Here is a 27,845-nt window from a genome sequence, read left to right as displayed (position 1 = left end):
AGCTAAATTTGCAGATGACACAAAGATAGGTCGGAAAGTATGTTGTGAAGAGGACATAAGGAGGTTGCAGACCAATATTAATAGGTTGAGTGAGTGGGCAAAAATCTGGTAGATGGAGTATAACGTGGGAAAATGTGAAGTTGTTCACTTTGGCAGGAAGAATAAAAAAACAAAGTATTACTTAAATGTAGAACAACTGCAGAATTCCGAGGTCCAGAGGGATCTAGGTGTTCTACTGCATGAGTCACAAAAAGATAGTATGCAGGTACAGCAAGAAATAAAGAAGGCTAATGGAATCCTATCCTTTATTACAAAAGTTATTGGAAAGCTTCAGTTATACAGGGCATTGGGGAGACCACATCTCAAATAGTGTGTGCAGTTTTGGTCTCTTTATTTAAGGAAGGATGTAAATATGTTGGAGGCAGTTCAGAGGAGGTTTATTAGATTTACACCTGGTATGAGCGGGTTGTCTTATGAGGAAAGGTTAGACAGACTGGGCTTGTTTTCACTGGAGTTTAGAAGAGTGAGAGTAGACTCAATTGAAGTATATAAGATACTGAACGGTCTTGACAAGGTGGATGTGGAAAGGATGTTTCCTCTTTTGGGGGAGTCCAGAAATAGGGGGCACTATTTTAAAATTAGAGGTTGCCCTTTTAGGACAGAAGAGGAGAAATTTTTTCTCCGAGGGTTGTATGACTTTGGAACTCTGCCTCAGAAGGTGGTGGAGGCGGGGTCATTGAATATTTTTAAGGCGGAGGTAGATATATTCTTGTTAGGCAAGGGAATGAAAGGTTATCGGGGTAGATGGGAGTGTGGAATTTGAGATACAAACAGATCAGCCATAATCTTATTGAATGGCAAAGGAGGTTTGAGGGGCCGAATGGACTACTTCCGCTCCTAATTCGTATGGTTGTATATGACCAGAGGCATGTGACTGCAGCTCAGATTTCAGTTTATAAGATTAAAGACTGTAGTGTGTTGAAGCAAGCAGCAAGGTGTGGTGATTAAAGAAACAAGCTGTTGTAATTGGAACCTGGTAACTAGGAGCTGTCCCTTGGCAAACAAAAGGTTGCTGCAGCTGTTTTTTGTGAATTAAAGAGTTACTTAAGGCAACATTGGTACGCCAGCAAAACTGTCGTGAGCAAAACAATGCAATTTCCAGAAGGGTGTGCAGTTTGGGTGAAGATGGTATCGGTGGAGTTCGGGTTTGCAGGTGGTGAACTGCTATTAAATGGAAATTGGTGTTTGCATCTTGGAAAACAGGATCTGGAGATCTACTTGAAAAGTTCAAAGATCTAAAAGATTTTGTGGCCATAACTGGTGCTATTTTTGCAGAGAGGGCTGTTCAAAAGACTTGTGATCTATCTTTGTTGCATCTGATAATTAATGTATAATCTTTTAAGCTATATTTTATTTATTTATTTTTTATTTAGAGATACAGCACTGAAACAGGCGCTTCGGCCCACCGAGTCTGTGCCGACCATTAACCACCCATTTATACTAATCCTACACTAATCCCATATTCCTACCACATCCTCACCTGTCCCAATATTCCCCTACCACCTACCTATACTGGGGGCAATTTATAATGGCCAATTTACCTATCAACCTGCAAGTCTTTTGGCTGTGGGAGGAAACCGGAGCACCCGGAGGAAACCCACGCAGACACAGGGAGAACTTGCAAACTCCACACAGGCAGTATTTAGCGACCATGATTTAACTGTTAGTTCCTGTTTAATTTTTGTTGATTTTGGTTTGCGTGTTAAAGTAACATTTATAAAAGTGAAATCTTGTCAGTTTGTTTCTTCTAAATTGGAGTCAGTTGGTGGATTGGATTCTTTTGGTTTGTGATCCCTACGGGGAAATCATAAAAAAAAAAATCAATAAATTGGTAAGCTTAAAAACTAAATGCTATTGGAAGGTCTGAATGCAGTTATGGAATAAAAGTGGCATTAAACTGGCAACAAAGCTTAAGGTCTTCTAGGCAATAGTTACAACATCTTTACTGTATCTGTGCAATAGCTGGACCACTTACCGTTGCCACATCAGAAACCTCAATCACTTCTATCTAGGTTACTTCAGAAAGATCATGAACATTTGAGAGTGGGCATTGAGGTCTTCGGAAGAGCAAATATGCCTTGCAAAGAGACAGTAATAAAAGTGCAGTTAAGGTAGGCTGGTCACTTAATCCAAATGTGATACTAGACGATCCTAGAAAGTATTCTAAGGTGACCCAAAGCTTGCTAAATATCCTCGTGATGTTTAGTACAAAAGATAAATGTTTCCCAAAGACCAATCTAAATGTGACAGCTTAATGGACACAAGAGCATGGTGCTTTTAACAGAAAAAAAGTGGCAAAAGATGATTCATGATGGCATGACAAAGGTTGAAGTAAATCATATCTTGCTAGCTGAAGAGTCCAAACTATATTTAAAAAAAAAATCAGCCTTTATGATTCTAATCTGAAATCCACCATCACGTGTGTGGAAGAACATTCCTTGTAAATATCAGACTTTACGGCAATATGGTAAATCAATATTATTTGGAGATGAATTAAAGCCCAACAATGATGGCCAAACCATCATCAAAACTGCTAATTTAAAATGAAAACAAAAATCCCATTATAATTTACAGACTGATAGAATATGAAGTTAAAGATAGTAAAAAAGCAAATAAATTTCAAAGACCTGACATTCACACATTGATTGTAATACTACTGCTCTACACATTTAGCTCTGTTATTAAATTTAGCATTTAACAGCAATATTGTTTGAGATCAATCAACCTAAAGACCAAATTTTTTAATTAGATTGGTCTATTGGCAACAGAAATTCTGGACACTAGTAAACATTGTTTGTCTAATAAACAGGAAAAAGTAGAAAATATTCAGTTAGAGATGGCAAATTTATAGCATAGTTACTAACTAGTGGATCTCCCACAACATTGGTCATGAAGTCAGGATATAATGTTATGCTACATAATGTACCATATATTGTTAGGGCCATTGATTTTTCATTATTCAATGTTTTTATTGCAACTATCAAAAGTGTATGGGAATTTTTAGAGGTATTTTCAGCTTCAAATTGTGGTTTTGTGACTACATTTTTATGGTAATTGTAAATGAATTACCTCTATAGGAACAAGAGAAGTGGTGCTGGATAGGATACTTGGATATCAGAGCAATGATGAGGTGTAAAGAGTACTGTAATTGATATTTAAGACCTATGCCCCAATACCTAACATCAGATGGCATTTTGGTACTAGAGTGTAGAACTGGTAGGAGGATGGTCTTAATACGTGGGATTAGTGGAAAGTGAATTGCACAGTGGCCTCAACATAAACCACGTGATTGAGGACTTAGAACATGGCTACCCGAACCAAACCAGACGGGACCCGACGGGTTAAGGAAAATCCCAAAGCCTTTTATTCATATATAAGGAGCAAGAGGGTAACTAGAGAAAGGATTGGCCCACTCAAGGACAAAGGAGGAAAGTTATGCGTGGAGTCAGAGAAAATGGGTGAGATTCTAAACGAGTACTTTGCATCGGTATTCACCGAGGAGAGGGACATGACGGATGTTGAGGTTAGGGACAGATGTTTGATTATTCTAGGTCAAGTCGGCATAAGGAGGGAGGAAGTGTTGGGTATTCTAAAAGGCATTAAGGTGGACAAGTCCCCAGGTCTGGATGGGATCTATCCCAGGTTACCGTGGGAAGTGAGAGAGGAAATAGCTGGGGCCTTAACAGATATCTTTGCAACATCCTTAAACACGGGTGAGGTCCCGGAGGACTGGAGAATTGCTAATGTTGTCCCCTTGTTTAAGAAGGATAGCAGGGATAATCCAGGTAATTATAGACCGGTGAGCCTGACGTCAGTGGTAGGGAAGCTGCTGGAGAAGATACTGAGGGATAGGATCTATTCCCATTTGGAAGAAAATGGGCTTATCAGTGATAGGCAACATGGTTTTGTGCAGGGAAGGTCATGTCTTACCAACTTAATAGAATTCTTTGAGGAAGTGACAAAGTTGATTGATGAGGGAAGGGCTGCAGATGTCATATACATGGACTTCAGTAAGGCGTTCGATAAGGTTCCCCATGGTAGGCTGATGGAGAAAGTGAAGGCGATGGGGTCCAAGGTGTACTAGCTAGATGGATAAAGAACTGGCTGGGCAACAGGAGACAGAGAGTAGCAGTGGAAGGGAGTTTCTCAAAATGGAGACGTGTAACCAGTGGTGTTCCACAGGGATCCGTGCTGGGACCACTGTTGTTTGTGATATACATAAATGATTTGGAGGAAAGTATAGGTGGTCTGATTAGCAAGTTTGCAGACGACACTAAGATTGGTGGAGTAGCAGATAGTGAAGGGGACTGTCAGAGAATACAGCAGAATATAGATAGATTGGAGAGTTAGGCAGAGAAATGGCAGATGGAGTTCAATCAGGGCAAATGTGAGGTGATGCATTTTGGAAGATCCAATTCAAGAGTGAACTATACGGTAAATGGAAAAGTCCTGGGGAAAATTGATGTACAGAGAGATTTGGGTGTTCAGGTCCATTGTTCCCTGAAGGTGGCAACGCAGGTCAATAGTCAAGAAGGCACACGGCATGCTTTCCTTCATCGGACAGGGTATTGAGTACAAGAGTTGGCAGGTCATGTTACAGTTGTATAAGACTTTGGTTCGGCCACATTTGGAATAATGCGTGCAGTTCTGGTTGCCACATTACCAAAAGGATGTGGATGCTTTGGAGAGGGTGCAGAGGAGGTTCACCAGGATGTTGCCTGGTATGGAGGGCGCTAGCTATGAAGAGAGGTGGAGTAGATTAGGATTATTTTCATTAGAAAGACGGAGGTTGAGGGGGGAACCTGATTGAGGTGTACAAAATCATGAGAGGTATAGACAGGTTGGACAGCAAGAAGCTTTTTCACCCCCAGAGTGGGGGATTCAATTATTAGGGGACACGAGTTCAAAGTGAAAGGGGAAAAGTTTAGGGGGGGATATGCATGGAAAGTTCTTTACGCAGAGGGTGGTGGGTGCCTGGAACGCGTTGCCAGCGGAGGTGGTAGACGCGGGCACGATAGCATCTTTTAAGATGTATCTAGACAGATACATGAATGGGCAGGAAGTAAAGAGATACAGACCCTTAGAAAATAGGCGACAGGTTTAGATAGAGGATCTGGATCGGCGTAGGCTTGGAGGGCCGAAGGGCCTGTTCCTGTGCTGTAATTTTCTTTGTTCTTTGTGTCAGGTCGGGTCGCTCTTCCAGGTCTTGGCGTCGGACACATTATCACCATCTCCGGTAAGTGACTCCAATATTAATGTATATTTTGGACTTGAAAGGTGTTTAGTTACTTATCTGCACAAGCTTAAAAAAACTGTAACAAAGTGAAAAACAGAAGCTAGGTTAACTGATGGTCAGGTCGGGTACAGGAAAAAAAATGAAAGGACTCATTTGCCGACCCGAACAGACCTTTATGTGGAATTGGGTGAGTTCCAGCACTTAGAAAAAACTGTTTATTTTTTGTCAGGAGTGTGGGAATAGGAAATCCTAGGACACTCAAGGAAGGCACAACCATTTCAGATGCAAATAGCAAGCTAGGGAGACTCTGGATGGGAGCAGACAATAGTACTGAGCAAAGAATGGGAATGGAGCAAGGGAAGAGACAAATCAGACAAAGGACATCTTGTCAAAAAGGACATGTTAAAAGGGATAACCAAAGAGGTCAGTTTTGTGCAAAAGGTGGAAGAGTTTAGGGAGAGAATTCTCAATCTAGGGGTCCAGATAGCTGAAGACACAGTTCACAGCTACCAGCTGGAGAGCCGGCAAGAGACCTGCACTGCCTCCTCTTGAAGGCCTGCCGTATTATGAAGCACTCAGGCACTTGAGGGGCCTCTGGCAGGCCTTTCCCAGGATCAGGACGCTGGAGGCAGAGGTCCCTCCCACCGAGTGCTACCAGCCAATCAGAGGCAGACTGCTCTTTTGCTCAGCCACACCACCAAGGAGGCAGTGGCTGCTACCAGAATGGCATTCACCAGTTATTAGGGCCAAGTTTCCCAGACCTTTACCTGTTTGTTGTAACTACTCCAGATCACACAGCAAGGCCTGCAATAGGCACAATCCCAACATATCAAAACTAAAATGAGTTACAGCTTTGGCACAGTCACTTAGTGGCATCCATGAAGATGGCATTAGGCTTGTGCTGAAATCCTCACTAGAGGGGAGCTGCAACAGTCTGAAGAGAAAGGCGAGGAAAATTGTTCATAATATATGGCAGTGGAATGGTTCAGAGTGCACTATGCTTTTACTTCTGGAACCTAGGTTTAAAGTCAAGCTTGCACTGAAGGTTTTAAAGCATCACCACAGCTCCTAATGGGTGCAAGTGCACAACACAAAACTGTCCTTCAGCATTTCATTATTAATCATATTCAGAAACTGAACAATGACAGCTGAACTGAGAAACTCGTACTTCTGGAACGAGCGTTAAGTTGTTTTGTTGGGGAATAAAAACTGTCCAACTCAGGTTATACCAAGACAGTAATTGCCAAGGATAAAAATTCACTGATCCAGCTAATGGGACAAAGTGGAAAAAGGGTTTCCAGAGAAATGAATTTGCAAATATTAATTCTTTGGGTTGTCTTTATTTGAAGGCTTTTTTTTTTTAACCAAAATATAAACTGTGACAAACCATTTAAACTTCACAAAATAGTGATTTCACACATTTTAGGTAATATCTTGATTACACAGGTAGAAACAAAATTTCTCTGGCAGACAAGGTTTAATCTCTTATTCCCAGTGATTTTTAGAAATTAAGGTTTTAAACTGGTCATTTCACCTTAAACCCAAAACAGCACGGTTGGAAATTTCCACGGTTCCCTACAACTGGATAAAGTAGAAAAGAATCCTTATAGCTCATCTCTGCTTCTTGATAGCTTGGTTGCATGCTGTTCCACAAATTTGCTCAAAGAGTCAAGGTCTCGCTCACTCTTGTCATATTGAATAGGATTGTCTTTATTATTGCTTGGAGCAAAGTAAATGGTAGGGAATCCCTCAGCTTTGTATTTATCATTTGGTAAATCATTTGCTGTTGCATCCATCTTTGCAATGATCAGGTTCTCCTCATTTTTGTACTTTTTGCCAAGTTCCAAATACACAGGCTCCAGTTGTTTGCAGTGTCCACACCAAGGTGCATAGAATTCTATTAGGACGTCCTTCTTTTTGTCCATAACTATTTCAGCAAATGTCTTGCCCACAACCACTTTTACTGGTCCTTTGTTACTCTTTGGGATTGGTTGAGACTTAACAATAGGTTTTAATTTACCTGTTCAAACAAAAAAAGTGCTATTTGTGAATACATATAGTCCTTTATGGATAAAATACCTCAATGAAATTCAGAACTCCAGCTATCAAGCATTTATATAGCACCTTCAACAGGAAAACATCTGGAGGTGCTAGGAAAAATACAGGCACTATGCAAGTGACAAAAAGCTCGAATGAGTTAGGTTTTAACACTCCTTAAGAAGAGGTTGAAAGACAGAGGAGTTTAGGGAGGGAATTCTAAAGTGCAGGACCCAGGCAAAATGACCCACTCCAGCTGTGAAGTAAGGGAAAGACTACTGAATTTTTTTTTTTGATATACACTTTGCATACTCTTCCATTATTCTCCCCCATACCATTCTCTTTTTGCAATGAGTCAGGAGGCGTAGTTTCAAATACCAGCAGCTCTCCAGTATCTGATCTTCATACAAGGCCATGTAATGTTGCCAAGCATTCACAAATTCATAAGATATGTCTTTACTCAATGTACACACCTGCAGACCATTGAACAGCACTCAGTTAAGTGCAAGAACCCTAGCTGATATTTCTTCTCCCACGTCGAGGGGCAGAAATCAAGTTTAGTTTTATATGGAATAGTATCGAAGCACTGAACCACGAGAGGAGCCCAATACTGTGCTTTATAAATAAATAGTATGTTTATAAAAGTGTAGGATATCTGATTGAGTATTAGGATATCCAGTCTATATATTTATTTAGAGATACAGCACTGAAACAGGCCCTTCGGCCCACCGAGTCTGTTCCGACCATCAACCACCCATTTATACTAATCCTACATTAATCCCATATTCCTACCACATCCCCACCTTCCTTCAATTCCCCTACTACCTACCTATACTAGGGGCAATTTATAATGGCCAATTTACCAATCGACCTGCAAGTCTTTGGCTGTGGGAGGAAACCGGAGCACCCGGCGAAAACCCATGCGGTCACAGGGAGAACCTGCAAACTCCGCACAGGCAGTAACCAGAATCGAACCCGGGTTGCTGGAGCTGTGAGGCTGCAGTGCTAACCACTGCGCCGCCCTATATGGATATAGATTTGAATGTTATCTGGCTTTTTAAACGTTACGCTAAATATCAGTGACAAAGCCACTGAAATCCACTTCATTGCATCTGGATAAACAATCCTTTCTTAGCTCCCCACTCCCATGCTATCTATTTAAAAAAAAATTAAAAATAGGATCAAGCGACGTGCAGTGAGCTGAATTCAACAAGGTTTCCCAAATCAAATACAAAAGCAGTTAATTTATTTTTCTTCACAACAGTTACATTTAAAGGAATTGTACCTTTCTTAAATGCTTTAACAAATTCTCTCAATGTATCGGAATCAAATTCTTCTGGTTCCATTGCATATTTCTTGCCGCCTACATCCAGAATTGCTACATTCACTTCTTCACCACTGTCTGCCAGACCCAGGTTACTTAGTTCTGAAGAATAATCCTCTTCGTCAGCAATTGCAAAAGTATACTCAGGGAAATCCTTCGCTACCTCCAATACTTTCTTCCGCCAGTATTGTGTAGCTGGTGGAAGTACAAACAATATACAAGAATTAACTTCACCAAAGTACAAAAAGTTTAGTTAGTAAATACACTAAATTCCATTTTATGTGAAAAAGTTATGACAATCTTAAAATAGTTAGTGTAACAAATTATGTAGTGCTTTTCACATGAAAGCACTCGATGACATAAAGCCTAGAGAAAGAAAGGGTGGGGGCCGGAGAAAGAGTTATAGGACAAGAACAGAGAGCATGAGGACTGGGGTATCAGTAGTAAATCAAAGTCAGAAGATCAGGGAGTGCAGCTACAACAAAGCACTGGAAATACACTATACCAATAGAGTGAAGTGCGACCATTACACATCTATTGTAGAGATGCTGGAAGGAACAAATGAGAAGGATGTAAGCAGGCAACATCACAGATGGAGAAAAAAAAAGCACAATTTCATTCTCTACAACCAGTCTGTGTTGAGAAAAACACTTTGCTCAGTCCACGACACAGTATATAGGTGGTGAACCTGCAGTTACAAGAGTAGTTGTTCGGTGAGACAGTACTGAAATCAAAATAGTGTCATGTTCAGAACAGTTGAGGATAATAAAGTAACTGACAAAAGCAGGAGACAGGTTGAAAATGAGGACAGAAAAATGAAACCAACAAACAAAGTCACATAGAATCTTGTTGGTGATTGATTACAGTGGACTTGGTGGATCAGAAACTGGACTGGAAAGATTCATACAGGAGGTGGATACATAACTAAAATGCATTGTAGTCACCTAAGGATCTTGGGAGAGAAACTACAATGGAGGAATGAAATTTTTTCTTGGAGGAGGGCGACAGGAAGTGCTGCCTAAGGATATAGGAGGTTAGTCAGCAAAAAAAAAATAAAGGCTGAAAAATGATATTGGATAGCTAGGCCAAAAGCAAAGTACTGCAAATGCTGGAAATCTGAAATAAAAACAGAAAATGCTGTAAATACTCAGCAGGTCTGGCAGCATCTGTAGAGAGAAAACACATCAGTTCCTAACTCCGTGAAAGGTCACAGACTTGAAACATGAATGCTGTTGCTCGCTCCACAGATGCTGCCAGACCTGAGTATTTCCAGCATTTTCTGCTTTTAATTTGGAGAGTTAGGACCAGATTTGAAAGAAGGTCCAGGGAGCAGATTGTAAACTTCATGGAATAAGTCTGAAATAATTCAAGAGAAAGACGGGTGGAGAAGTGCAGATGATGAAAGTAGTGGAAACAGATGGCCTTGATGCAAGAAATTTATGGACTACATGGTCTTCTGCATCAAGTATCAGAGGCAAGCATAGATGGGGTAAAGTTAAAGGAAGTAATTAGTGGTAGAAAAGAGCAATTTATGATTTTTCCCCCCCAAAATGATGCTGGCACAATAAGATGATTTAATAATTACTGCTTCAAATGGTGAAGCCAGATATGGTTGTGGTCTATTTCAAGACTCGGATTCTAGTCTATGGTGGTGACTTCTGTATCAAGAACTGTGTTGCAATGATTTCCAAATTGTTACAAATGGTGGGGGGGGGGGGGGGGATAAAATCTTGATCTTTTTGGGCAAAAATAAAATGCAATTTCACAACTTGATTTTGCTACTTTAAATATTAAAAATGAAGCTCAATATTCTTCAAAAATGAGTGAAAACCTGAAGCTTAGTGAAACCTACAAGCAATGGTCTCTCTCTAACTTTTGTTTGCAGTCCCTTTAAAATTGACACATGGCCATGTATACATGCATTTTAAAGGGAATGTTGCTCGTGTGCAGCTTGTTTGTTCCCTGTGTGGCACATTCCCAATTGCTGCGCAGCCATACACCTTGGAGGAAATACTGCCTGCAAGTCCCTGCTCCAGCTACGTTTCAGTGTGTAGACACACAATAACCCTACATTTCTCCTCTGCTAGAGGGGCTACCTGAAAAACTGCCCTACCATGACTTGTCCACAGCTCCAGCTGCTAGTCTTCATACAAACATCTAGACATGGTGGATTATTCGGCTTTGTAGGACAAAGCCAAGCTCAATCCAGTTTGTGCCCAACATTGAAGTATGCATTTCATGTATCAACATGCAATTTCACTAGAGGTGACTGGGAATGGCAGCAGTGGGTTCCCTTCCTTATCCAGGAGGGCCAAAGACAAACTGTAGTATCTTCATCCACCACCCAGATCATCTAACTCAGTACAGACCAGTGATCAAACCTAGGGTATTCCTGGTCTGCATGAGGCAGGGAGTCCTCAAGTATACTTATTAGAAAGGAAATACAAGTTTAAAAAAGAAAATCAAAGTTACTAAATTCACTGTAGTTCCAAACATTTTGATTTTATATGGAACAATGCCCAATATTGGAATTTGCTTTTATACAAAATGATACTCACCCACACGATAATCAAAACTGAAGTCTACACCATAGTAGACTATGACTAATGGGCGCTTGCTGTATCTTTTGGCATCATTGCTTTGCTTACGATGCCCAACTAAAGGCACAGCATTATTTGTAATAAAATCCACCACTTCAGTGTGAGGCAAGGTATCCTGCAACAATAAATTAAGGATCAAGTTTTATAAATGCAAGCCTATTCATAAAGCAACAAAGCAAGATTAATATTTCAACCAAGATTCTTGGAAAGTGGAATACAGTTTTGGGTGGGGGAAGATGTGAAGAAAAAGTGAAGGCAGAGTCTTGAGAACTTTAAAAGACAATAGAAAATCTCCCAACTGAATTTTTCTGGTCAACATAGTCTTTGGTGATCTGCCATATGTGTTTCCTGGTTGGGAAAAGAACCATGGTATATCTGGTGGTTTAAGGTTTGCTTGGGGTCATTAACTCATCATGGTTACATAGGCATGACAAAGATTTGGACAGATGCATCCTGGTTATAAAGAGAGAATAGGGAGGGGACAGTCGAAGCCCAAAATGAAAGTCTAAAATCCTGTGGTAGGAAAAAGTTGACTTGTGGATAGGGGATGATGGAGGCAGCTTGGAACACTATGTCTGGAAATTAACAGTGAGGCAGTGGCACTGCCAGCTGCTGGAAAGTCAGGAGCGAGCCTGCCTCTATCGCCACAGAGACTGCATCCAGCGAGGGACGCCACAATGGATGCCAGCCTGTGAACAGTATTGGGCAGCCCCGTCAGACGCTGAAGTGCCCATCTGCCGCTGGTAAAATACCAGCGAGGCCCTTAAGTGGCCACTTAAGGGCCTCCATTAGCACATGGGCGGGCAGCTGCTTGCTACTTCCCCTGCCACTTGTAAAACAGCAGGAGTGGGTAGTTAACTGACACCGCGCACCCCCCTGCCTCCTACATAATTTTACAACCACCCGCCTCCTAGCCAACTCCTGGGACTTTTGTGAGGGGGAAGGAAAGAGAGGGAAGGGAGGGAGGAGGGGAAGGGGTGGTGTTAAATTCCAGCCTATGAATTTAATATCTAGAAATTAGAGGCAAGTGTGGACGGCATGAATCCAGGAGCTGTTTGAGGGGCAGAGTATCAGAGGGAAACACCTACCTTGATAGTCAAAGTACGCATTTTGGGCTCATACTGAGAATTAAATTTTTCAGGCTGCATCATAATTAGCTGCCCTGGTGACACTTTTAAGAAGTTTTGTATTTCACTGCTGAAGGTGTGATGTAACCTGTAATCTTCTCGGATAGAGTTACCTAAAAGAAAAACAGTTATTCGATCATACATCCTTGAAGACTCAACAAAATTCACTGCAAAATATGTAATCAGCCACTGGTTAGACCAGTTATCAATGGCCATTATACAGAGGAAGGAAAGTGATGTTGTTCAACAGACTCCTGATTGCAAATTTGAGTTAAAAGTGCATTTTCTTGCAGTTGCTTGAGACCTCTTGAGTAAGGATTTCCTGTTAAGTGGCTCCAAGCCAATTACACAAACTTGCCCTGTATGGCCCTTAGGAGCTCTACTACTAATTGCCAGTGGAGGGCCAAGAGTGTAATTTCAAATCTACAGCTCAGTGTTGGGCAGTTTGAAAGCCACTTTGAAGTTGCAGCCCTCTGCTATTTATAATGGATTCATTCTGGATTCCTCCTAAGAACTGATGACACTGGAGGTGCTCATGTTGGCAAGAAAAGTGATTTAAAAAAATCAAACTGTTGCATGCATTATTGAATTCCAACTTTTCTTCTATTAAAAGAGGAATTACTTTGGACAAATGCTGGTTTGCTGGTCAAGATTTATTTTTGGCATCAGTAAATAGTTACTAAAACATATACAAGCTGGATAAAATCTAACTGCATTTGCTACCGTAAATGCACTTCTTCCAAGCAAATCAGGTGACAGACCACAAAGTTTCTAGATTTCCTTGAGGCAGTCTGTTGTGAAAGCAAAATGGTTTAGATTCTTGTAAACATACAAGACCTGCCTTGGGTCAGTGATACAAAATGGTGTCAGAAGTGAAGTAAACTAAATGCCAACTAGTTCATGAAAAGATGCTTTTCTGCCAGCATCGCAAGAGGAGAAACTAGAATCATTTGTCCAAAAATGAACAAACTGGTATGAAATTGGCTCAAGCAAAAGAAAAGAAAAAAAAATCAGGACGGAATTGTAATCTGCATTGCTGACAAAGATTTGTCACAGTAGCAACCAACAAAATCAAAGTCGACAACTGACAGATATCCAAATTAGTGGATCAGTCAGCTGATAAAATACGAGGCTAGAGGCAAACTAAAGAGCTGGATGAGGTTGCACAAAAGTCACAGTTCTGGCTCAAGCACAGGAGCATGTGATGCCTTTTAGTGAAAAGAGCAGTAATTATGCAATGAATAGGATCAGGGCTCAAACAGCATAGGGATTTAGGGGTAAACATTCACAGGACATTAAAGGCAGCACCTCAGGTTGATAAAGTGGTTAAAAAAAGCCAAGGGAATTCAAGATTTTAATCACAAATAGAATACAAGAGTCAAATGATAAATAAGGGTATATAAAACATTAAGAGTTAGAAAGAAAACTATGCATTTTAGGGTTCTGTGCAACTGGAAGGATATTGAGGCTTTAGGGAGGATTTAGCACCGATTCAATACGATGCTGGCTGGTATCAGGAAATATGAAGATAACAAAAAAAAAAAAAATCAGTTTTTAAACACTGCAGATTAAGGAGGATGGCAAAGGGAGATAGAGGCAGTTTTTTCCCCCCAGTGGTTGAGGGGTCAAGAAGGGACCAAGATACAAGACTAAAAGCAAAAGATTCAGAAAAAAAGAGAGCAAGAGAACTTTATTTTTTTTAAAAAAGTTGTGAGGATGTGGAAATCACGGAGTTAGAGGTAGCGGCAGAATTGTCAACATTCAAGCTTAGACTGCATAGGTGGATAAAGGAAAAGGATTAAAAAAAATATGGGTGCAGGATTGGTCCGAGTAATCACGACTAGTTGCACCTGCAGGGCAACACCGACATTTAACCCTCTCAGTCAATGACCCATTTCTGTATTGTTACAGCTATGTACTTTTAAGTTCAGAATTAATTTCTCAATTTTTTGAGACTATAAAAGTAAAATTTAGTAAATATAAATCTTTCTGAAAGACTTTGATTAGTTATGATACCACATTTATTCAGGCTCTTAAGGGGAATGGGGAGAGGGGCATGGAAAAGGTTATTTTACAATTATTGATCTTATAGTATTTCAAATTGTTTTTAGCATTGGGATGTACTGAAGTTGCATTTTCTCAGAACCCAAAATTGAATCTGAAAGGAAGCCATTATTTTCCCCCAGATTTACATCTGTCCTAACAGTCATTTCATCAACCTGTTTTCGCTATTCCTTCATCCATAGCTACATTTTGAAGTGTTATCACATGGCTGGGTTTCAGTAAAAATTAAATACTATTTCAATTATTTCAGCCATATTGCACTACAGTACAACTGGGATTGTTACATGTAACTATTTTTTCCCCCACTTTTGGGAAAAAGAAAACTATGATTTTTAAAATAATGCAAACATTCACCTCGCAGTTTATAACTGCATTTATTTTATGTGGTCTCACCAAAATGGAGTTTGGAATTGAATAAGGAATATGAACTTCAAGCAAAAGATTTTATATGCTCAAAATATTACATAAGACAGGAATGATTTTTCTTTTAAGAACATATAGCATTTCACACCTTTCTCAAGAAATTGGACAGTCAGGACTTTAAGTTGTAATCTTGCCATTTGAGTTCAGATAATACTGAATCATAATCAATGCTAAACCTTTCAAAGCATTTCTATTTTAGGTGGGTCCCAGTTAAGCACTGATGACTGACTTGCTGCAGAACCCAGAGTTAGTATAAGATACACATCTAGAATTTTCAGTGTGATCATTTTGGAACACAGAAAGCAATGACAGACATGCAGCCAGTGATCTTGGGTAAAGAAAAGATCTCTGAAATTAGCCCAGACAGCATAAGCAACATGAAGTGCCAAAATAAAAGCTTCTAAACCAGATATACACTTATCTAAGCCAGAGGCCATTACCCACAGTATGTACAAGATTCCAGATCAACAGCATCACAAAAATTACTCACAGGCATCTTGATAAGTGCGATAAGCTGGATCTTGTTCTCCATTAAAAATTCCCATAATTATTACATCATCACCATCCTTAAGGAATTCTTGAACTTGTTTAAGAGATTGAATTTGTTTGGAAGGTGGGCCAGCCTGTTCAATCATATATTCAACAATACCTAAAATTAACAAAAAGGTAAGCTTGAGTTTTAGTATGACCTTAACATTACAATAATGTACAGTGCTCATGTGTTATACTCTTTCTACAATTTCCCCCCCTCGTGGAAATACTGAGGTACAATTCACAGGTGCAAAAAAAAAAAACAACAAACAAACCTTCTAGTAATAAAACCAAAATACTGTGGATGCTGGAAATCTGAAATAAAAACAGTGCTGGAGATACTCATCAGGTCTGGCAGCAGCTGTGGAGAGAGCAGAGTTAACGTTTCAGGTCTGTGACCTTGCATCAGAACTGGCAAAGGTTAGAAATGTAATAGGTTTTAAGCAAGTAAAGCAGGGGTGGGGGGGAAAAAAAAAAGAGAACAAAAAGGGAAGGTGTGGGATAGGACACAGAGGGTTGGAGAGATTAACTGACAGGAGGTCATGGGGCAAAGTTGGTTCTCCTTTCCCCCACCCCTACTTTACTTGCTTAAAACCTATTACATTTCTAACTTCTGCAGTATTGAGCTCGATATCTGAGCTTTTGGAGTCTCAGTCTTTTTGTTGGGGTTCAGAACAAATGTTCGCACTATCCCCTGGATGAAATTAAAAAGGAAATTAGCAAAGTAAAGAGAAGGTATGAAAAAAAAAAATTGGCAACTAAAAATCAAGGAAAATCCAAAGATATTTTACAAATACATAAAGAACAAAAAGGTAACTTGAGTGTGGAGGTGGAAGACGTGGGCATTGTTATATTCCAGAATGCCAGGTGAAGGGTAGAAGTGGAGCCAATCTTGACACTCAAACATGCACCTCCTAACCCAGAGTTTCACTATGTTCCTATTACAGGGGCATAAGTACATCCCCACCTGCATACAATTAGATACAATTAACAGGTACAGTTCTTAATGAATACTTTGCATCCTTTTTCATAGAAGAGGAGCATGAAGCAAATATTGTAGTGGAGGAGAATGAGATATTTGATGAAATAAAACAGTGCGAGGGGAAACAGAGAGATGTCTGGCATCCTTGAAAATGGATAAACCACCTCAGCCCAATGAAAAACATATCTCAGGCTGCCTTATAAAGGGAAGCAAGGGAAGAAATAGCAAAGGCTCTGACTATCATTGCCCAATCCTCTCTGGCTATAGGCGGGATGGAGAACTGCTTATGTTGTACCATTATTTAAAAAAGGGAGGAAAGTTTAGCCAGAATAATTATAGGCCTGTTGCCTAAACTCAGTGGAGGACAAATTATTGGGAAAAAGTCTGAGACACAGTATCAATCATCATTTAGAAAGGCACAGATGAATCAAGGGCATGGATGTTAAGGGAAGGTCATGTCTGTCTAACTTGATTGAATCTTTTGAGGAGGCAACAATGAGGGCAGCGCGTATTATGTAGTCTATATAGATTTTAGCAAGGCTTTTAACAAGGTCCACATTGCTGACTGGCCAGAAAATTAAAAGCTCTTGGAATTCAAGGGAAAGTGGCAAGTTGGACGCAAAATTAGCTTAGTGGTAGGAAACAAAGGGCAATGGTCGATGGGTGTTTTTGAGACAGTAAGGCCGTTTCCAGTGGGGTTCCACATGGAACAGTACTGGATCCCTTGCTGCTTCGTGGTATACGTCAATGATTTGAGAGTTAATTGCAGGGCTCATATTAAGAAATTTGCAATGATACAAAAATTGGCTGTATGGTCGATGAGGTAGAAATCTGTGGACTGCAGGAAGACGTCAATAGACTGGTCACGTGGCCAGAAAAGTGGCAAATGAAATTCAATCCAGTGTAGTGTGAGGTAATGCATTTTGGGAGGGCAAGCAAGGCAAAGGAACACACAATAAATGGTAGGATACGGAGAGGTGTTGAGAAAGAGGGACCTTGGGAATGAATGTCCACAGATCCTCGAAGGCAGCAGGACAGGTAGATAAAAGGTGGTTAAAAAGGCATACAAATATTTTCCTTTATTGGCCAAGGACCAGAGTATAACTGCAGGGAGGTTATACTAGAACTGTATAAAACACTAGTTAGACTGCAGCTAGAATACTGCGTACAGTTCTGGTCACATTACAGGAAGAATGTGATTGCACCAGACGGGGTACAGGGGAGATTTATCAGTATGTTGCCAGGAATGGAGAATCTTAGCTAAGAAGAAAGCTTAGAATAGAGTCAGAGTCGTACAGCATAGAAACAGGCCCTTCGGCCCACCGCGTCCATGCTGACCATAATGCCTATCTATACTAATCCCACCTGCCTGCATTAATTCCATATCCCTCTATGTCTTGCTCATCCAAGTACCTGTCCAGATGCCTCTTAAATGTCGCTACTGTTCCTGCCTCCACCACCTCCTCTGGCAGCTCATTGCAGATACCCACTATTCTTTGTGTGAAAAATTTACCCCTTTGATCCCCTTTAAACCTCCTCCCTCTCACCTTAAATATATGCCCACTAGTTTTAGTCACCCCTGCCATGGGAAACAGCCTCTGGCTATCTACCCTATTTATGCCTCTCAATTTTATATACCTCTATCATGTCCCCTCACAGCCTCCTTCGCTCCAGGGAAAACAGACCCAGCCTATCCAATCGCTCTTTATAACTCAAGCCCTCCAAACCAGGCAACATCCTTGTGAATCTTTTCTACACCCTCTCTAGCTTAATCACATCTTTCCTGTAGTGTGGCGACCAGAACTGCACACAGTACTCCAATTGCGGCCTAACCAGCGTTACATACAACCGTAACATGACGTCCCAACACTTGTACTCAATGCCTTGGCCGATGAAGGCAAGCATGCTTCTTCATCACCCTGGTCTACCTGTGTTGCCACTTTCAGGGAACTATGTACTTGCACTCCAAGGTGTCTCTGCTCAACAACACTCCCCAGGGCCCTGCCGTTCACTATATGTCCTGCCCTGATTTAACTTCCCAAAATGCATTACTTCACACTTGTCTGCGTTAAATTCCATTTGCCAATAGGCTGGGGTTATTCTCTTTGGAACACAGGAGGCTGAGGGGAGATTTAATTGAGGTGTATAAAACTATGAGGGGTCTAGACAGAGTGGAAAGGAAGGACCCATTTCCCTCAACAGAAAAGGTCAATAACTCGGGGGCATTGATTTAAAGTAATTGGTAGAAGGATTAGAGGGGAATTAGAGTATCTTTTTCCACCCAGAGTATGGTGGGGGTACAGAACTCACTGCCTGAAATGGTGGTGGAGGCAGAAACACGCAATACATTTAAAAAAAATGCTTGGATATGCACTTAAAGTGCAGTAACCTACAGGGCTACAGACTAAGTGCTGGAAAGTGATATTAGACTGGATAGCTCTTTGTTGGCCAGCACAGGTTACTGGATAGTAATCAGGACGTAAACTTAAGTGGATTTTCACCTCTCAATTTGGAGAAATGAAGGCCAATTTTAGTACTGCCCATGCCGAGAGCAGATAACTCATCACAGACTGGGGATCAAACTAAGGATCTTTGCTCTTTTTACAGTGTGTTCCATAAAATACAATAACCCACTAACCCAGCCATCAGTGGAGCTCCATTGTTATTTTAAAGTGCACCATGTGGCAGTACAGTATGCCATGCAAAAAAGGCACTTGCAGTGTTAACTTTCATAGGCACTCGGAGATAAAAGGCATCCAAGTAAAAGTCTTGTGACAGTTGGAAATTCCAGTTAAAATTAATGATGGGGGTTTGGTTTTAAAGCTCCATATTGTATTTTATTTGTAACTGGCAATGACTGTGGGGAACTACTCTGAGTCCTATTCAGCATTGAGCCACTTGCGATCTGTGCCACTGGCTGAAAGGACAACTGCAGCTGACCTGCATTAAAGGCATGGCATTTCAACTGTAGACAAAGTAGTCATCTCCTTTTACCTCCAGGCAACCAAACACCCACCTCATGTAGCAGAACCTCCAATTCACCATCCCCTACTTTGGAAAATCAAGAAATACAAACTGAAGTAGGCCATTTGGCCTTTGCAGCCTGTTCCTTGAGGCTGATCTACCTCAACTTCATCCTCCCTCATGATCCCCATACCATAATATCCAAAACTTGATTGACCTCTGACTTGAATATACTCAACAAGCGAGCACTCACAGCTCTCTGGGGTAGAGAATTCGAATAATTCATAACTTCCAATGCAAGTATGTCCCTCTTAATTAAGGTAACCAAAACAGTAAACAATACTCTAGATGCAGACTCACCAATGCCCAGTACAGTTGTAGCAAGACTTCCCTACTTTTACACTCCATCCCCCTTATAATAAAGGCCAACATTCCATTTGCCTTCCTAATTACTTGCTGTACCTGCATGTTGACTTTGTGATTCATGTACAAGGACATCCAAGTCACTATGTACTGCAGCATTCTGCATTCTCTCTCCATTTAAATATTCTTTTCTATTCTTCCTGCCAAAGTGGACAACCTCACATATTTGCACAATATACTCCATCTGCCAAATAATTGCCCCTCATTTAACTTACCGAGATCCCTTTGCAGACACGTGTCCTCCTCACAACCTGCTTTCCTACCTATCTTTGTATCGTCAGCAAATTTGGTTACAATACACTTGGTCATCCAAGATATTAATATAGATTGTAAACAGTTGGGGCCCCAGCACTGATCCCTGTGGCACTCCACTAATTACAGTTTGCCAACCTGAAAATGCCCCATTTATCCCTGTTTCCTGTTAGCCAGTCCCCTATCCATGCTAATATATCATCCCCAACACCATGAGCTCTTATCTTATGTAGTAACCTTTTATGTGGCACCTTAATCGAATGCCCTTTAGAAATCCAAATACATTACCTACTGGCTCCCTTTTAATTGGCCTGCTTGTTTACATCCTCAAAGAATTCTAATAAATTTGTCAAACACGATTTCCCTTTCATAAAACCATGTTGACTCTGCCTGATAGTAGCAAGACATCTAGAAAATCACAATACAACCTTTAATAATGGATTCTAGCATTTTCCCAATGACAGATGTTAGACTAACTGGCCTATTGTTTCCTGCTTTCTGTCTCCCTGCTTTCTTGAACAGAGGTGTACAATTGTAGTTTTCCAATCCACTGGGACCTTTCCAGAATCTAGGGAATTTTGGAAGATTACAACCAATGCATCCACCATCTCTGCAGCCACTTCTTTTAAGACCTGGACCTGATGGCCTGCATCTGAAGAGGACTTGTCAGCCTTTAGTCCCATTAGTATTCCCGTTACTTTGTCTCTAGTGATTGTTTGAAGTTCCTCCCTCCCTGTTGCCTCATTATTTTCTACTATTCTTGGGACTTTTTTTTGTGTCTTTTACTGTGAAGACAGATACAAATTACTTCAAAGCTTCTGTCATTTCCATTAATTCCAAACTCTCACCCTTTAGTTACTCTTTTTCTTTTTATATATTTGTAGAAGCTTTTACTGTGTTTTTATATTTAATAGTTTTCTCTCATTTTCCAATTTCTCAATTTTTTAAAGTCACCCTCTGGTTTCTAAAACGTTCCCAATCTTCTGACCTACACTAATCTTTGCAGCATGGTACACTTTTTCCTTTCAATTTGATACCATCCTTAGCTTCCTTAGGTAGCCACGGATGGTGTATTTTTCTGGTTGAGTCTTCCTCACTGGAATATATCGTTGAGGGGTTATGAATTATCTCCTTAAATGTCTGCCACTAATTCTAACCTATTTTCCTAGTCCACTTTAGCCATCTCGGTCTTCATAAACTTAACTAAAGGCAATTACAAGGGCAAGACACTAGTTATGGATCCACATTTCTAGCCCTCAAACTGAACGTGAAATTCTATCATGTTATGATCACTCTTGCCTAGAGGATCCTTTACTATGAGCTCTTTAATCCTATCTCATTACACATTACCGGGTCAAAAATAACCAGGTCCCTGGTAGCTTATAGAATGTATTGTTCCGAACTGTTCTGAATACACCATGATCTCATCCGCCAGGCAACCTTTGCAATTTTTGATTAAAGGTCACTGACCTGAAACGTTAACTCTCCACAGATGTTGCCAGACCTGCTGAGTATTACCAGCATTTCTTGTTTTTAATTTCAGATTTCCAACATCAGCAGTATTTTGCTTTTAATTTAACCTATGCAACTTGATTTACTCAATGTGAAGATTAAAATCACTCAATTATTGCTGTACTTTTCTTGCAAGCCCCCATCATTTCTTGACACATACTCTATCAAGAAACTTGGATATGGTCATGGTCCTGTAGTTTTTTTTCAGAATGTGGTTTGCCTTTAAGTCTTGCAAGGGATCATTATTGCTTTAAGAACCAGCAAGCCTTAGGAGTTATAGGAAGGTGCATTCTCGTCACCACAGAAACAGCCACTGGGAGTGAGCCTGATGCGATACATTTGTTACAATTCAATTTTGAACTGCTTTTAGTGGGACAGTTTGTTCTAACAGGACACAGAGGACACAGCTGTGATGAGCACAACTGAAAAAGAGCTCTTAACCAGTTAAACTGAAGGAAGAGGATTTTAGTCAGTTTAATTATTATCTCTCAATATTCTAAGAAAAAACGTCAAGCCAAAGCAGAGATCTCTGGTAATTTAAATTGAAGAAAGGGAAGTTGGACTGTGACAATCTTTTATCCCTCAAAAACTCAAGTCAGATTAATTCTGTGAAAGTCTTTGCAATTCGTTAATTGTTGAAATTCGCTAAAGAAAGCAACATAGTGAGGACTTCGAGCAACATTGGATTGTAAATTTGCAAGGACTCTAATTTTTTCTATTTTAGATGTTGTTTATATCCTAAGAGTTTAAGAATTTAGTTCTTCTAATTAGAGAGTTAATTTTTGATTTATAGACACCTGGTTTGGTTAGCCTCATTCGGGGGTTAATAGATGGTACAATTTGGTTGGGTCTCTCTTTAATTTCGAAAGTTTTAAATGATATGTTAGCTGATCTGTGGAACAAAGGGATTGAATTAACAGTGCGTTTCTCCCACCACAATCGGAATCGTATATTTTGATTGGGGGCTTTGACAGGAGCGGTCGGTCGTAACAATACGTTACAAACTATATTAATGACTTAGATGAGGAGACAGAGTGTAAATAGTTGTGGCCCAAGTACTGATCCTTGTGATATCCTGCTAGTAGTCTGCCAAACTAAAATAGTACCGTTAATAGCTACTATTTTCAGTCCATTAATCAATCCTCAATTCATGCTAATATATTAGCTGAATCCCACAAGTCTTAATTTAGGGATCAGGTATTGCATCACATCATTTGCTCAGACTGTTTTCTGCCTTCCCCCTTGTTTCACATTTGGGTTTTTCTGGCCATATTTTTTACCCCAATATAGGCTTTATAAAAGATTTTAAAAAACAGAAAATAAAAATACAAAAAAGTAGAAACAACTTTTGATATCTTCATTACCACTTCCCTTTTAACTTTGAGGGCTGACTTGCACAATTTCCTAATCCCCCTGTAGTGAGTTCAATATAAAGTGGGAGCTACCATAAATATTTAATTAAGACCAGCCATAGAACATCCCATGAGATTGACCCTGCTTCACACAACAAGCATTATAGTCACTGCTCCATTCCAGCACCAGTTTTTAAAAATCGATTGTAGAAAACACACTTTATCTAGTATTACTATTAAATAGTAATAGTAATTAAACAGTATGAATGGGAAAATCAAATTGTATATTACCCTGCGTATTCCTTGGTCCGTTATATTCAAAAGGTTTGCCCTTGCGGAAAATTTTCAGGGTAGGATAGCCAGTGACCTGGTATTTGTTAGCAAGCTTTGTTTCAGTAGTGGCATCTACTTTAGCAAGTAAAATTGGCACAAAACGCTGGCTGAGCTCCTGGGCAGCTTTCTCGTATTTTGGAGCAAGGTTCTTACAGTGTCCACACCTGTAACAAAGTGCAGTCAATACAATTAGCATCTATGACTCTATAATTGGCATTTATCATCAAATCATACCAGAAAATGGAAGAAATGTACTGAAACGTACACACTCCCAATATGTGAGTGGTGGTGTTTACAAACTAATACAAGATGTAAAAATTTCCTCTAAGTATGAACAGTAATTACTTCATATATAGCAATGACCAGGCATTTATATTTTGGTTTTCTTACTGCTTCGTGTCACACACCAATTTTCACCAATGGTGGTGCTCAGTTTTCAGGTACAATGTGAGTAATTCTTTTTAAAACTAAGAAAAAAAAAGTTTGTGTACACTTACCAAGGAGCATAGAACTCCACTAGGATGATATCAGCATCATTCACTACATCATCAAAGGTATCGTCCGTCAAGACGACAGTTGCTTCAGGTGGCGGACTCCAGTCAGGGGAAACTACTTCTTTCACTTTAGATATAATTTCTGTTGGAAGTTATAAAATATTAGAACGGAAGATAATTCTTTTAAAATGGAAACAGATAGTTCAAAAAAGACAAACATTTAAGGATATGGGGAGCAAGCAGGAACGGGATTAGGCGAAGTTGTTCATGTGGTGAAATATATCATGTAAACTGTTCCTGTGCCTGATGCTATAAAGGATGGTCATCACAAAAATGAATTTCAAAAAATGTGCAAGCTCTGCTAGGACGTTGCACTTCGAAAATGAGCTTTTCCAGTTGCTTCTCATCTAAAATTCAGAAAATGTAATCAATGCACATTTCAGATTCAGTATTAAGGCTAATGTGAAGTACTGAAAATTTAAGTGTAAAAAAGATAGTTTAAACAAGCTTCTGTACAGAGTAACAAGGACCTTCAGTCATATCTGTCACATTTTAGAAGCTGGGTAAATTTTGCTTCAATGTGCCTTCGTGACAATACTATCTATTGCAGGAACAGTAGCATCATTTAAGAGGCATCGGGACAGATACTTGAATGAGCAAGGCATAGAGGGATATGGAATTAATTCAGGCAGGTGGGATTAGTATAGATAGGCATTATGGTCAGCATGTTTCAACTTCCCATATGAATCATGCTCATGGTAGAGCATGGCTACCCGACCTGAACCAGACGACGTGTTGGGTTCGGGTCGCACTTCTGAGTCCAGCATTCGGGCTCAGATCGGGTACACTCTATCACCACCTCTGGTAAGTAGCTCCAATGTTAAATGTAGGTTTTGGACTTGAAAGGTTGTTTAGTTAGTTTTTTTTTTAAAGCTTGTGCAGATAAGTAATAAAGTAAAAAACGAAGCTAGGTTAACTGATGGTCGTGTCTGGCGCGGGAAAAAAATAATAGGACTCTGGTTGGGGTCGGGTTTCATTTGCAGACCCGAGCCAGCCTTTAGCTGGCAGCCTTTGACAGTTTTATTTCATTTTAATGGCAAATTGTGGGCCAGCTTGTGCTCTATGCCCATCAAGTTGCAATTGTCCAAATTAATTTTACACAAGATCCTTATATTCATGAGAGGCGCAGTCAAAAGCAGAGGACGAAGCGAAACCCAGAGATCTTACTGTGGGTAAGTATTGAAATAAATCATTTCCACTGGCAGGCAAATGGGAATTTTAAAAAAAATTCTCACAGCAAGAAACACAGGAGGAGGAGGAAAATTTTTAACTAATGGCTATTAGACTGTGGGATGTGACCACTGAGATAAAGATGAAAACTTTATTCCAAAGGGAATAGCATATATAAAGATCTACGGGTGGGGAAAGAGGGGGAGGTGATGGATTGGGGTTACAGGACAGCACATCAGCATCAGGGTAGAAGGGCCTCCCCAAGCTGAAATTTCTTTAATTGCATGAAAAGTTCTCTTCTATTGAGTTTGTGCCATTTACCAGGTGGCGTAGTGGCAATGTCATGAACTAGTAATCCAGAGGCCTAGGCGGATACCGCGGGAACATGGGTTCAAATCCCACCATGGCAGCTGGTGGAATTTAAATTCAATTAATTAATACAAATCTGGAATTGAAAGCTTGTCTCAGTAATGGTGCTATGAAACTATCCATTGTGTAAAAACCTATCTGGCTTACTAATGCCCTTTAGGGAAGCAAATCTGCTGTCCTAACCTGACTCCAGACTCATAGCATGTGGTTGGCTCTTAACTGCCCTCTGAAATGGCCTAGCAAGCCACTCAGTTGTCAAGGGCAATTAGGGATGGATAGATAGGTGCTTGATGGCCAGCACAAACACGATGGGCCGAAGGGCCTGTTTCTGTGCTGTATAACTCTGACTCTAAATGCTGGTCTTACCATTGACACCTACAGCCCATGAAAGAATTTATTAAAAAAAACACCCGCTTTGTCATGATTGCATGAGCTAATTAGAGCTACAGGCAATGGCTCAATTAAATTCTAGGGTTAGTAGATATGGTCAACCAACATATGTAGACTTCACTGTTAATAGAATTTTGCAGCAGCAAACTGAAATTATGCACTTATTAAAGAATAGTTATTGGAAGCTTTTATTTAACAAGTGACAAGAAAATTTTCTTACCATCCTTGTTCAGTGCTCCTTTGTAATGAACCGTCTGTCCATTTTTCACAATTTTGAATGTGGGGTACAGCCCAATATCAAACCGAACACCCAGGTCAGGTTGTGATGGGCCATCAACTTTGGCAACAGGGATTGGAGGATCATATTCTTTCAGTTCACTGGCAATCTTCTCATATTCGGGCTCAAATTGCTTACAATGTTCACACCTATAGAAGAAAAATTTGATGAGTCCAAGTGATTAATCTCTTGCTAACTGGAAGGCAGAACTGCCAAATTTAATACTTGGAATTTATATTCCAGTCAGCAATAGTTAAAAACTTCCCAAGAAGTAGTTGGAAAAAAGAACTTTCACCTTTCATAATCTCAGGGCATCCTATAGTGCTTTACAGCCAATGAAGTACATTTGAAGTGTAGTCCCTGTTGCAATATCTCCTACATTGCAGTCACTTTGCATACAGCAAGCTTCCACAAACAGCAATGTGATGACCAGATAACCTGTTTTAGTTATATGGAGAGATAAACATAGGCCAGGAAACCAGCAGTAATTACCCTGCTCTTCAAATAGTGCCATGGGTTGGTTCTCTTATGTCCATCTGAGAACAGACAGGGCCAAGGTTTCACGATTCATCTGAGAGATGGCACCTATGGCAGTGTAGCACTCCCTCAGTACTGCACTGGGAGTGTCAGCCTAGATTTCCACGTTCAAGTCTCTGGAGTGAGACTCGAGTCAGGAGATCATGGATGGGTTCAAGAGTCGAGAATGCTACCCACGAAGCCACAGTTCATATCTGGAGCCTCAGAATACACTTTTTAATAATCTATCCTGAAAATAATTCATTTTCTATGTCAATTCAGACCAGATAAGAGAAGAAAATATAGGAAAACATCTAGGCAACAGTGACCACTGTAAATTACACCTGAAGATGATAGAGAAGGATGCAAGTATGATAAAAACCAGGTTAACAGATTGGAGAAAAGCTGATTTTAAGGGACTGAGAATAAAATGGGCAACAATATTGGCAAACAACGATACAGAACAATGGGAAACATTTAAAACAGTGTTCAAAGCGCACTAAAAATATATGATGCTAAAAGAACAAACTAAACACTAGTGAGACTCCATAGATGAAAAAAAGACAAGGGAACAATTGAGGCTTAGGAAAGAGACATACATAGACAGCAGAGACATGCGCGATGAGCAAATATGAAGAGATTAGGAGAGAAGTCAAAAAACAATTAGGAAGGCAAAGAGGAACTATGAAATTAAATCAAGGAACTTAAAATAGTAAAATATTTTACAGGCTCAATTAAAAAAAAAGGCTGTGATGGGAGTGCAACCATTAAGAGATAGACATGATTATACTATAGCTAACAATAGAGATGGCAGAAATATTCAATAATTATTTCACTTTGGTGTTTGCCAGGGAGATAGAACAGGTAGATATGATATTGAAATATGAGATGAAATGACATGAACAATGAGATAAGTGCAGTTAAAATAAAAAAAAAAGATTGTTGAATAAACTAAAATCAAATTCAGAGGATAAAGCCCCTAATCAGGATGGATTGCACCATGTATTTTAAAAGAATCTAGGGAAGAGATCGCAGAGGGATTACTACACGTCTTTAATAAGTTAGAAAAAGGTGTTGTGCCAGAGGACTGGTAAATAGCTAATGTAATTCCTATAATTAAGAAGGGGGATAGAACATGCCCAGGGAATTACAGACCAGTCAGCTTAGCACTGGTGGTATGAAAAATAATGGAATCCCCATTAAAGGAGAGAACAGAAGAACATCTAGGAATAAAAGTGAAAATCTTGCTTGACCAACATTATTGAAGTTTTTTGAGGAGCCAAGAGAGAGACACACAATGGTAATGCAGATGTAATTTATCTGGATTTTCAAAAGGCCTTCAATAAGGT

General features: G+C 40.0%; 1 protein-coding gene across 1 annotated transcript in view; it reads right to left on the bottom strand.

Annotated features, from left to right (window-relative positions):
* Window positions 1-6,616: 6,616 nt before the first annotated feature.
* pdia4 (protein disulfide isomerase family A, member 4) overlaps window positions 6,617-27,845 on the bottom strand; it is a 41,855-nt gene continuing 20,626 nt past the window's right edge. Inside the window, exons 3-10 of the mRNA XM_068011362.1 lie at window positions 25,924-26,129; window positions 23,718-23,856; window positions 23,179-23,384; window positions 15,362-15,520; window positions 12,346-12,497; window positions 11,216-11,372; window positions 8,619-8,852; window positions 6,617-7,316 (exon numbers count right to left, since the gene is read on the bottom strand). Of these exons, the coding sequence (XP_067867463.1) occupies window positions 6,901-7,316; window positions 8,619-8,852; window positions 11,216-11,372; window positions 12,346-12,497; window positions 15,362-15,520; window positions 23,179-23,384; window positions 23,718-23,856; window positions 25,924-26,129 (1,669 nt within the window). The 3' untranslated portion in view covers window positions 6,617-6,900. The remainder of the gene's footprint in view (window positions 7,317-8,618; window positions 8,853-11,215; window positions 11,373-12,345; window positions 12,498-15,361; window positions 15,521-23,178; window positions 23,385-23,717; window positions 23,857-25,923; window positions 26,130-27,845) is intronic.

This window comes from Heterodontus francisci, chromosome 2, assembly GCF_036365525.1.
Source record: "Heterodontus francisci isolate sHetFra1 chromosome 2, sHetFra1.hap1, whole genome shotgun sequence".
Classification (NCBI taxonomy): domain Eukaryota; kingdom Metazoa; phylum Chordata; class Chondrichthyes; order Heterodontiformes; family Heterodontidae; genus Heterodontus; species Heterodontus francisci.
This window is presented reverse-complemented; position numbering and strand designations above follow the sequence as displayed.